Source organism: Cherax quadricarinatus, chromosome 10, assembly GCF_038502225.1.
Source record: "Cherax quadricarinatus isolate ZL_2023a chromosome 10, ASM3850222v1, whole genome shotgun sequence".
Taxonomy (NCBI): domain Eukaryota; kingdom Metazoa; phylum Arthropoda; class Malacostraca; order Decapoda; family Parastacidae; genus Cherax; species Cherax quadricarinatus.
In genome coordinates this window covers 42,516,522-42,529,253 of record NC_091301.1, presented here as the reverse complement: position 1 = coordinate 42,529,253, position 12,732 = coordinate 42,516,522, and the positions used below count along the sequence as shown (strand labels likewise).

Below are 12,732 nucleotides of genomic sequence, written 5' to 3'. Positions count from 1 at the left end.
CATGGAATACTGAGACTGTTCTTTCTTCCTATCCCGATGTGCAACCTTCACTCCTGGATATGTGGATGACATCTTTGCTCTGTGGCCTCATGACTCCTGTACTTCTTCCAACCTTTTCTGAAGCTCTTAACAATCTTGCCCTTCCATTAAGTTTAAAGCTGAATGGGAATCTAATACTTCCTTCCTGATATCCATGTCCACCGCTCAGATACAGGTTTTTATTTCCGCTTATCAGAACCTATGCACAGTGGCATGTAAACCACTACTCCTATCATGCTCCCGTCAAGAGTGTATCTCCCTCTTTATCCATGCCCTCCGCATCTGTATCCCCTGTATTAAATTCCAGCAGAAATTTCCACTCTTTATAATTGCTCCCTCCGCCTGGCCTCCCTTCCCATTTAAGACTCTGCCCTATCACGTAACACACTTCTTCCTCTCCCAAACTCTCGACTCATGGAACTCTTCATCTGGCTCCTTCCGGACATTTCCGGCCCTTCCGAATCTTCACCACCTTCCGTCCCTTTAAAGACATCAGCTAACCTTCCGCCAGACTAACACCTGCAGGACTAATCTCGTTCATACCCTATCCCCAGATGGTTCCTGGAAGGGTTCAACTTCTTATTTCTTGGCCCTCCTGTCCTCTTCAAGGTACTTTGGGAGAAACTGGTCAATCTCTTTCTGGACAGACTTAGTAGCACAAAATTAGTAGTTAGGTACAAAGAACACTAACAATGAATCACCTGTCACGCCATGAGGATCACCAGCCATCCATTGACTGGTCTTCAGCAAAACTGTCTTCTCCCTACCGGGCCAACCTCCCCAACCAGTCGGGCTGGCTAGCTTGAATCCTCTTATACACAACTACCTTTTGAACCTTAGCCCTGGCTGCCTCCTCTGCAGATGCCTTCCTCTCCCACTAACATTGTAAAATGCCTCCAAACTTCCAGAACACCCGTGACTTAACCTGAATCCTCATTTTTCTTCTTCCTTCCTTTTTCTTTTTCTTCCTTCCTCTCCCCTTTCCCCTCCTCTCCTCTCCTCCTCCTGGGTTGTCTTTCTAATTTCCTATCGTGTTTCAGTTCCTTCTTTATTTTATTTCACCACTTCCTCTACGCAAGACCTCGGAAGAAGCAGTCCTCCTCTGAGGGTAGCTGCAGTGGCTCCCCACCTTTGTATTTGACTGACCTGCCTCCTTATTTCCCCAAACTTCTAACCACTACCACGGACTACTACCTCCTTTCTTCTTCTAAACTACATCTACTGATGAAATTAGACACATGTGCGAGCCTGGAGTCTTTGTTAGGAAACGTTTCACCATCCAGGAGGCAGGCTGGATGCTTGCCCACGGGGATGCCCGGTGTTGGTGCATGTGTCAAATTTCAATCCTGTCGGTATTAGAAATAAAACTAAATTCTTGTACTAACGGAACTACGAAACTACGGACGGACTACCACGAAACGACCTCCAACCCTTCCTGCCTATATAGCCGCTCTGCTCCACCTCTGTTAGTGTGATTCCAATGGTCCAAGTCGACCGAAACGTCGTCAAGCTTCTGTCTTTTAATGTGGGTTATTTTGAAGATAGTATGTATATATATGCATGTGTACAGTAGGGCCCCACTTATAAAAAATGGAGGTTAGGTTCCAGGCTAAACCGCCAACACTTTTTTCCACTTATAAATGGGTATTACAAACATTGAAGATTTAAGGAGTTTACACTTTTAACAATATAGTTAGCAATAGGAAGGCATCAAATAACAAGAAAAAAAGGTACAAGAAGCCACACATAGTTGCACTACAGGAAACTTACCTTGAAATATTTAGAGTAGGAATTCTAGGGTGAGACAAGCGTATTTATTGTTAAGAAATCAAGTTGGAAGGTAGTAAGATCAGTTTACCGCCACTACCAAGGACCACCTACCCACAATAGGGATTGGCTATGATATTTCAAAGGCATCCCAGAGAAAAAGAGCAAAATGTTATTAGTACCAGGTTCAAGCCTCAACACTTAAAATATTTTGTAGTCTTAATCTAAGGGTCAGGAGTAAGTCAAATGAGATAAAACGAATAAAATGAGAGACCAGAAAGAAATCCAAAGTATTGAGAGAGTACAGGGCAGGAGGAGTAAAACAAACCAGGCGAAAGGTAAGAGTAAACAAAATGTACACGCCTGGTTTGAGTAACATGCTTGTGTACAGGTCTACATTGATACGGTAGAATAAACAGAGAACACTTTATTCTCGGGTAACATCATTTTGAAGAAGAAAATGTTATGCTCTATGAAGGCAATGGAAATAAGGTCAACTCTGAACTTTTTTGTTGTTATCCTGTCTACACGGAGATATATTTTATATGTATTGTACTTGATAATTAAACTTGTGTACACCTGTACCTAAATAAACTTACACACTGTGCTGGCATGTAGGTACACATGAAAATCACTAAGAGTCTCTCTACTCTTGATGCAATAATAATAATAATAATAATAATAATAATAATAATAATAATAATCTCTTGGGCGCATTAATGTCGCATATTACGTTAATATAGACATTTCCCTTAATCTATCTATGATATTTTTTTCAAAATTATATAAGAAACACATTATTTAACACACAAACATGATACATGCACCCACAGTATAAAAATTTATACAAATATATATGAGATGTTTACCAAACGGTTTGTAGAAGTGTCGGAAGAATTACGTTTTCTCTAGCCGATCACCTGTTACTAGGGATAACTGTAGAAAAATATTCCTTTCATATGCCTTCACTTTATAGCTATAATTCTGTACTAACTTGTAGACAGTGTAAGAGTATTTGTTTCGTGATTTAATTATTATAATAATAATAAAAATATTATAAGGTAAAAGTTTCACAAACTCTTACAAATGTACATGAATGAACTAAAACTGGACACGTATTAATACCGTCTATTTCGCCTGACCGAGTGATCGTCCACAACCTGTTCAGTTTGTTTGTTTACGCTGTCTGAGCTCGGTGTATCATTAAATGTTGTATATTACGTTAATATACACATTTTCATTAATCCATCCTTGATATTTTTTTCAAAATTATATAATAAACACGATACATAACATAAATACATAACATATGTGTAGAGAACCTAGGATAACCCAAAAAAGTCAGTGACTTACTTCCATTGCCTTCACTCAGAGCATCATTTCTTCTCAAAATGATGTTACATGAGAATGGGAGTGTTCTTCTTTATTTATTCTACCGTATCAATGTAGAGACAACCTGTACACAATGTAACTTGTACACAAACCAGACGTGTACACTGTTTACAAAACTTACCTTCGCCTGGTTTGTTTACATAACTCTGCGCCTGTCCTCTCTCATGCACTCATTCTTTCTCTCTGGTATGGTAGCCTGGCTGACTACCATACATACCACACTTGATTTTTTACAATAAATACTACTTATCTCACCCTATATTTTAAGGTAAGTAATGAGTGAACTGTATATACATTTTATCGCTCTGGGATGCTTAAATATCATAGAATAGTATGTGTGGGTGGGGTGGCCTGGTATGGTAGCCTGGCTGACTACCATACATACCACACTTGATTTCTTACAATAAATACTACTTGTCTCACCCTAGATTAAGACTATAAATATTTTAAGGTAAGTAATGAGTGCACTATGTGTGTATTGTACTTTTTTATTGTTTTTTGATGCCTGGTTCTATTGCTAACATAATATATGTTAGTGTAAACTTGTTATCTAGTGTTTGTATGCATTTGTAAGTGGAAAAAAAGGGTGTTCCACTTTACGGCGGTTTGCGCTTTACGGCGGTAGCCTGGAACCTAACCCGCCGTATAAGTGGGGCCCTCCTGTATATATATATATATATATATATATGTATATATATATATATATATACAGTGGACCCCCGGTTAACGATATTTTTCACTCCAGAAGTATGTTCAGGTGCCAGTACTGACCGAATTTGTTCCCATAAGAAATATTGTGAAGTAGATTAGTCCATTTCAGACCCCCAAACATACACGTACAAACGCACTTACATAAATACACTTACATAATTGGTCGCATTCGGAGGTAATCGTTATGCGGGGGTCCACTGTATATGTATATATGTATATGTATATATGTATATATGTATATATGTATATATATATATGTATATATGTATATATATGTATATATATATTATATATATTATATACATATATATATATATATATATATATTTTTTTTTTTTTTTTTTTTCAACAAGTCGGCCGTCTCCCACCTAGGCAGGGTGACCCAAAAAAGAAAGAAAATCCCCAAAAAGAAAATACTTTCATCATCATTCAACACTTTCACCACACTCGCACATTATCACTGTTTTTGCAGAGGTGCTCAGAATACAACAGTCTAGAAGCATATACGTATAAAGATACACAACATATCCCTCCAAACTGCCAATATCCCAAACCCCTCCTTTATAGTGCAGGCATTGTACTTCCCATTTCCAGGACTCAAGTCCGACTATATGAAAATAACCGGTTTCCCTGAATCCCTTCACTAAATATTACCCTGCTCACACTCCAACAGATCGTCAGGTCCCAAGTACCATTCGTCTCCATTCACTCCTATCTAACATGCTCATGCATGCTTGCTGGAAGTCCAGGCCCCTCGCCCACAAAACCTCCTTTACCCCCTCTCTCCAACCCTTTCGAGGACGACCCCTACCCCGCCTTCCTTCCCCTATAGATTTATATGCTTTCCATGTCATTCTACTTTGATCCATTCTCTCTAAATGACCAAACCACCTCAACAACCCGTCTTCTGCCCTCTGACTAATACTTTTATTAACTCCACGCCTTTTCCTAATTTCCACACTCCGAATTTTCTGCATAATATTTACACCACACATTGCCCTTAGACAGGACATCTCCACTGCCTCCAACCGTCTCCTTGCTGCTGCATTTACCACCCAAGCTTCACACCCATATAAGAGTGTTGGTACTACTATACTTTCATACATTCCCTTCTTTGCCTCCATAGATAACATTTTTTTGACTCCACAAATACCTCAATGCACCACTCACCTTTTTTCCCTCATCAATTCTATGATTAACCTCATCCTTCATAAATCCATCCGCCGACACGTCAACTCCCAAGTATCTGAAAACATTCACTTCTTCCCTACTCCTCCTCCCCAATTTGATATCCAATTTTTCTTTATCTAAATCATTTGATACCCTCATCACCTTACTCTTTTCTATGTTCACTTTCAACTTTCTACCTTTACACACATTCCCAAACTCATCCACTAACCTTTGCAATTTTTCTTTAGAATCTCCCATAAGCACAGTATCATCAGCAAAAAGTAACTGTGTTAATTCCCATTTTGAATTTGATTCCCCATAATTTAATCCCACCCCTCTCCCGAACACCCTAGCATTTACTTCTTTTACAACCCCATCTATAAATATATTAAACAACCATGGTGACATTACACATCCCTGTCTAAGACCTACTTTTACCGGGAAGTAGTCTCCCTCTCTTCTACACACCCTAACCTGAGCCTCACGATCCTCATAAAAACTCTTTACAGCATTTAGTAACTTACCACCTATTCCATATACTTGCAACATCTGCCACATTGCTCCCCTATCCACTCTATCATATGCCTTTTCTAAATCCATAAATGCAATAAAAACTTCCCTACCTTTATCTAAATACTGTTCACATACAGTGGACCCCCGCATAACGATTTTAATCCGTGCAAGAGGGGTAATTGTTATGCGAAATAATCGGTATGTGAATGAATTTTCCCCATAAGAAATAATGGAAATAAAATTAATCCGTGCAAGACACCCAAAAGTATGAAAAAAATTTTTTTTTACCACATGAAATATACATTTTCCCACACACAAAGAGAAGGATACATGCACAATAGTAGAGTAATACATGCACAGTATATATTGTGCATGTACTACTCTACTAAATGAAGAATAAATGACACTTACCTTTATTGAAGATGCAGCAATGACTGATGAGACACTGTGTCCTGGGAGTGCCTTTCCTCCTGAGTACTGTAGGTCCTGTTTGGCATTTTCTTCCAGAACAGGCCTTATCACACTGTGTATGCCACTACGATTCTTAAATCTCTCAAACCAACCTTTGCTGGCTTTAAATTCACCAATATGAGCACTAGTTCCAGGCATTTTTCCCTGTTCACCTGGGTGTTAGTCGACTTGTGTGGGTTGCATCCTGGGAGACAAGATTAAGGACCCCAATGGAAATAAGTTAGACAGTCTTCGATGACACTGACTTTTTTGGGTTATCCTGGGTGGCAAATCCTCTGGGGTTAATTGTTTCTTGGTATTCTCAATAAGCCACACCAACAACGGTGCTACAGCAGCAGCAGCAGCTGACGGTGGTACAGCAGCAACAGACGATGCTACAGCAGCAGCAGACGATGCTACAGCAGCAACAGACGATGTTACAGCAGCAGCAGACGATGCTACAGCAGCAGCAGCAGCTGACGGTGGTACAGCAGCAACAGACGACGCTGCAGCAGCAACAGACGATGTTACAGCAGCAGCAGACGATGTTACAGCAGCAGCAGACGATGCTGCAGCAGCAGCTGACGGTGGTACAGCAGCAACAGACGATGTTACAGCAGCAGCAGACGATGCTACAGCAGCAGCAGCAGCTGACGGTGGTACAGCAGCAACAGACGATGCTACAGCAGCAACAGACGATGTTACAGCAGCAGCAGACGATGCTACAGCAGCAGCAGCAGCTGACGGTGGTACAGCAGCAACAGACGACGCTACAGCAGCAACAGACGATGTTACAGCAGCAGCAGACGATGCTACAGCAGCAGCAGCAGCTGACGGTGGTACAGCAGCAACAGACGACGCTACAGCAGCAACAGACGATGTTACAGCAGCAGCAGACGATGCTACAGCAGCAGCAGCAGCTGACGGTGGTACAGCAGCAACAGACGACGCTACAGCAGCAACAGACGATGTTACAGCAGCAGCAGACGATGCTACAGCAGCAGCAGCAGCTGACAGTGCAGCAGCAGCAGCAGCTGTACCACCAATAGTAGCGATGGTTGATTGGGGTTTATTATACAACCTGGCCAGCTCGGAGACACGCACTCCACTTTCATACTTATCAATGATCTTTTTCTTCATCTCTATTGTAATTCTCACCCTTATTGCTGTAGGGTTGGCACTAGAAGCTTTCTTGGGGCCCATGGTCACTTATTTTCCAGAAAAAGCACCGAAAACACTGTAATAATACGAAATATTCCGATTGTATGCTTGGATGTTACCGCGGAGGCTGGCTGGTAAACAATGCCACCGGCGGAACATGTGAGCGTGGCTCAGGCCGCACATTGGACGCGTCTCGGACGAAAATCGGTGAGCGGGTTTTTAATCGGTATGCGCGGCAAAATTTTTGCGATTAAAGCAAGCGGTATGCGAATTAATCGCTATGTGATGCCATCGTTATGCGGGGGTCCACTGTATATGCTTCAATGTAAACACTTGATCTACACATCCCCTACCCACTCTGAAACCTCCTTGCTCATCCGCAATCCTACATTCTGTCTTACCTCTAATTCTTTCAATTATAACCCTACCGTACACTTTTCCTTGTATACTCAAACTTATTCCTCTATAATTTTTACAATCTCTTTTGTCCCCTTTCCCTTTATATAAAGGGACTATACATGCTCTCTGCCAATCCCTAGGTACCTTCCCCTCCTTCATACATTTATTAAACAAAAGTACCAACCACTCCAACACTATATCCCCCCTGCTTTTAACATTTCTGTCATGATCCCATCAGTTCCAGCTGCTTTACCCCCTTTCATTCTACGTAATGCCTCGCATACCTCCCCCACACTTACATTCTGCTCTTCTTCACTCCTAAAAGATGGTGTACCTCCCTGACCAGTGCATGAAATTACTGCCTCCCTTTCTTCCTCAACATTTAAAAGTTCCTCAAAATATTCTCGCCATCTACCTAATATCTCCCTCTCCCCATCTACTAACTCCCCTACTCTGTTTTTAACTGACAAATCCATACTTTCCCAAGGCTTTCTTAACTTGTTTAACTCACTCCAAAATTTTTTCTTATTTTCATTAAAATTTCTTGACGGTGCCTCTCCCACTCTTTCATCTGCTCTCCTTTTGCACTCTCTCATCACTCTCTTCACCTTTCTTTTACTCTCCATATACTCTGCTCTTCTTATAACACTTCTGCTTTGTAAAAACCTCTCATAAACTACCTTTTTCTCTTTTATCACACCCTTTACTTCATCATTCCACCAATCACTCCTCTTTCCTCCTGCCCCCACCCTCCTATAACCACAAACTTCTGCCCCACATTCTAATACTGCATTTTTAAAACTATTCCAACCCTCTTCAACCCCCCCACTACTCATCTTTGCACTAGCCCATCTTTTTGCCAATAGTCGCTTGTATCTCACCCGAACTTCCTCCTCCCTTAGTTTATACACTTTCACCTCCCTCTTACTTGTTGTTGCCACCTTCCTCTTTTCCCATCTACCTCTTACTCTAACTGTAGCTACAACTAAATAATGATCCGATATATCAGTTGCCCCTCTATAAACATGTACATCCTGGAGCCTACCCATCAACCTTTTATCCACCAATACATAATCTAACAAACTACTTTCATTACGTGCTACATCATACCTTGTATATTTATTTATCCTCTTTTTCATAAAATATGTATTACTTATTACCAATGGAAAATGTATTATAGAAATAGAAGTGATTTTGATTAGTTTTACTATGAAAAGGATCTTGAAATGGAGCTCAAAGTGGCAGAAATATTCTATTTTTGCTGATGTTCAAGAGTGAACAAATGACGTCATTGTCCAATAAATGTCCAGCTAGCCATTCTAATACGCAGTCACGAATTGGTTGACGTTATTTGTAATAACGTAATATTGTAATATTGCAGTAGTCTTCGTAACAGTATATCTTCTATTTTATTGTGTGAATAAAAATTCAAAACAGAAAGCAAGAGGCCTAGCGACATGACTGATGAACAGAGAAAATGTTATCTTAGTGCCAGGAATGTCTGCACTGTTCATTCTGGACCCTGTTTTGAAATTGACATGTTTTTTAACTTGCATGAAGTTGGCCAAATTGCCAATTTCTGACCACTTTATTGGGTAGTTGAAATTGGTAAATGGGTGGGTTCTTGTACTCAATCGATAGAACAAATGGAGTTCTAAGGAAATAGCTATGAGTTTGGTGGACTGGAACAATGGAATTAGCCGAAAATAGGGCTCAAAGTGGGCAAAATCGTTGATGCGTAAATGTTGCTGAGGTCCCTAACTTTGCGAGAGTGTAATTCCGTAAGTTTTCCATCAAATTTCATACTTTTGGTGTCATTATCATCGGGAAAAGATTCTCTATCATTTCACAAGATTTTTTTTTTTTTTTCCCAAATATTTTGCCACACCAGGAGACACTTCAGGATTTGGGGTTGCGACAGTCAAAGGGTTAAGAGAAAACAGTGTAGTGCAGAGCTAACTATGATATGCATTCTTTTTTGTTGATTATCTTGGAAGTTGTTCATTTATATCTTAACATAGAAATGCAATGAATTTCACAGACAACACAAAAGAACCTTATAAAAGTACCCCAATGGATATAAATCACTGACTTTTTTGGGTTATCCTAGGTTCTCTACACATATGCTGCTCTGTATAATAATCTATGTAACTGTATTTGTTGTTTTTTGACTATCTTATTGAAACTTTGGCAATACATGATGGAAAGATGCTTCTTAGCGTACACCAAAAATGAAAGAAATCGGATGATAAATAACAGAGTTCACTTCTCAGCCATTAGCTGCCCCTTAGCGGTATATTTTTGTGTGTTTTTTTTTATATTCTTTTTTTTTTTGTCTCAGTTGATAAAATGTAAGATATATTACAGAATTAGATGTGAGTTTGATTGGTTTCACAATGAAAAGTACCTTGAAATTGAACTCAAAGTAGCAGAAATGTTAAATTTTTTACCACTGTTCAGAGAAGTTGTTATTTTAGTGCTAGGAATGTCTGCATTGTTTATTCTGGACCCTATTTTGAAATTGGTATCTTTTGAAATTTGTGTGAAATTGACCAAATTGCCAATTTCTGATCACTTTTTCGGTAGTCAAAATAGGTGAATGGGCAGTTTCTTGTACTAAGTCGACAGAATAGAAGTAAGTTTATTCAGGTATACACAAATACAGTTACATAAATTATCATACATAGCAGCATATGTGTAGAGAACCTAGGGTAACTCAAAAAAGTCAGTGTGACTTATTTCCATTGGAATCCTTAAAGACTATCGTGTAGTCGATGGGTTTTAGCACATAATAAACCACCTAGTTATTTTGTATAACAAACCAGAAACAAGAACAGATATTGCAAGAACCCTTGCAAGAGTTGCACTGAAGCGAAGGTTCAGTGTAGCGCTTGTACAAACCTTGCTCTATTTAAACAGCACTACAGAAGTAATACTAACGAAATAGCTACGAGTTTGGTAGACTGGAACAATGGAATGGGCCAACAGTAGGGTGTAAATTGGGTGAAATCGCTGATGCATAAATATCGCCATTGGGTTAAGTGTATTCTAACCTAACCACTCTGTAATCTGGCAGTCACTAATCTGGCATCATACAGGTCCCAATGATGCCGGATTAGTGATGGCCAGCCTGTAGTTGAATATTTTGCAAAGATGTTAATATGCTTTGAAGTTTTAGTACAGTATTTAAAATTTTAAACCTTTTGTACCATGAGGATAAATTTATTAAAATTATATTCAGATGTTATGAATTTTTCAGTTTCAACTCATTATTGAATAACAAACAATATACGTAGTATGTGGTATGAGCTATTGAAATAATACCCAAATTACTAATGACAAAAAGTTATGGTTAGCTTTGTTGGCATAGTAAAATAAAAGCTTTTAATAATTTTCTTATGAGTAGTCTGTTATCTCTGAAGAAAATGCCAGCTAGGCAAACCAAATAAGCTATTCTAGCTTAAAATGAAGAGCAATGCTTTATGCATTAATAATTTCAGGCTTATAACTTTTAGTATGTGTGCATGTGTGTGCACGCTTGTGTGTGCGTGACATTGTTGTTGTGGTAGGGTGATGGTCTGTCGGGCGTGGTAGAGGGGCGTGCTGTAGGTGGAGCGGGTGGGCTGGTGGCCCCGGGTGGAGTAGGACCACCCCCGTCTGTCCTCCAGCACGTGACTGCCCACTCCCAGGTGCGCCACAAGGTATGCTTACTGCATATATATACTCTCTTCCCACCCTCTGCACCAGTTTCAGAAGCTGCCTCTGTAGAGATATGCTCAACAATTTGAATGGGCTTTCTCAGGAATTTAGTACAAATACCAAAGCTGCTGTTGTATGAATATGCATGAGAGTCAACCTTGTATGTGCTATACGTACTTATTATTTTGTAGTATTGTTTAGTTTTATGAAATTTTACTTAGAACCCCAAATTTCTCATAGGGTGTCATTTCTTAGATTGCTAATATCTGTGGAATATAGTATCGAATGCATGGCATGAAATTTTTCACTGATTTAAAATAATGTAGCTGTATTGTAGAATATGAGCCAAGTGCTCACAACAGACCATGATTTTTTAGGGCTGCATGAATTGTATGATGTTCCTATTATATAGTCTACTGGATATTTTTTGAAGTGAAAGTTATTTAGCTTACAAACATCATCTAGATATATGCCTTAAAGACAAAGTAATAAAAAAAAACCTTTTGTGTTGTACCAAACCAGCATGGTTTTAGAACCAGAAGATCATGCCTGTCACAACTTCTTTAACCACTATGACAGAATTATGGAGGCATTGGAAGAAAACCAAAATGCAGATGTGATATACACACATTTTGGAAATGTATTTGACAACTGCAATCATGGAGTGATTACACACAAAATGAACTCCATAGGCACAACTGGGAAGGTAGGCAGATAGATTTTCAGGTTTCTAACACACACAACACAGACTAGTAGTAAATAGCAAAATCTGGCATCAGCGAGGTAAAAAGCCGAGTACCCCAATACACTGTCCTGGCAGCTCTGCTGTTTCTTATTGGATGTACCGTATTTTGTGGCTTATTAGACACATTAGACTCAGTGTCGCAGCTCCCTGCTCCCAAACTTGCTCCCAGGGTCAAAGAATGTAAAAAACAAAAGTAATTTTTTCTTATGAAATGATAGAGAATCTTTTTCTGAAATTTGATAGAAAACTTATGGAATCATTCTCTCCCAAAGTTAGCAGTCTCAGCAATATTTACGCATTAGCAATTTCGCCTACTGTACGCTCTATTTTTGGCCAGTTCCATTCTTCCAGTCAACCAAACTCATAGCTATTTTGCTAGTATTCCTTCTATTGAATGAGTACAGGAAACTGCCCGTTTGCCTATTTCAGCTACCCAATAAGGTGATCAGAAATTGGTAATTTGGCAGATTTGAAAATTGGGTTCAAAATAAGCAGTGTAGACATTCCTAACATTAAATAAACATTTCCTCTGCTCCTTAGTTACGTCTCCAGGCTCCTCTTATATTATGCTTGCTTTTCATTTTGAGTTTTTATTCACACAAAAAAAAAATAGAAAATTTACTGTTATGCAGACTACTGCATTATTGTAATAATTGTGTAAATAGTGTCAATGCATTCAGAAATGC

The 12,732-nt window shown here is 39.3% G+C and overlaps 1 protein-coding gene across 1 annotated transcript in view; it reads left to right on the top strand.

Moving 5' to 3' along the window:
• Positions 1–12,732, top strand: part of LOC138851027 (paired amphipathic helix protein Sin3a-like) — a gene marked incomplete at its 3' end in the record, with an annotated part of 156,944 nt that overhangs the window by 119,966 nt on the left and 24,246 nt on the right. Inside the window, 1 exon segment of the mRNA XM_070083798.1 lies at positions 11,172–11,303. Coding sequence (XP_069939899.1) covers positions 11,172–11,303 — 132 coding nt within the window.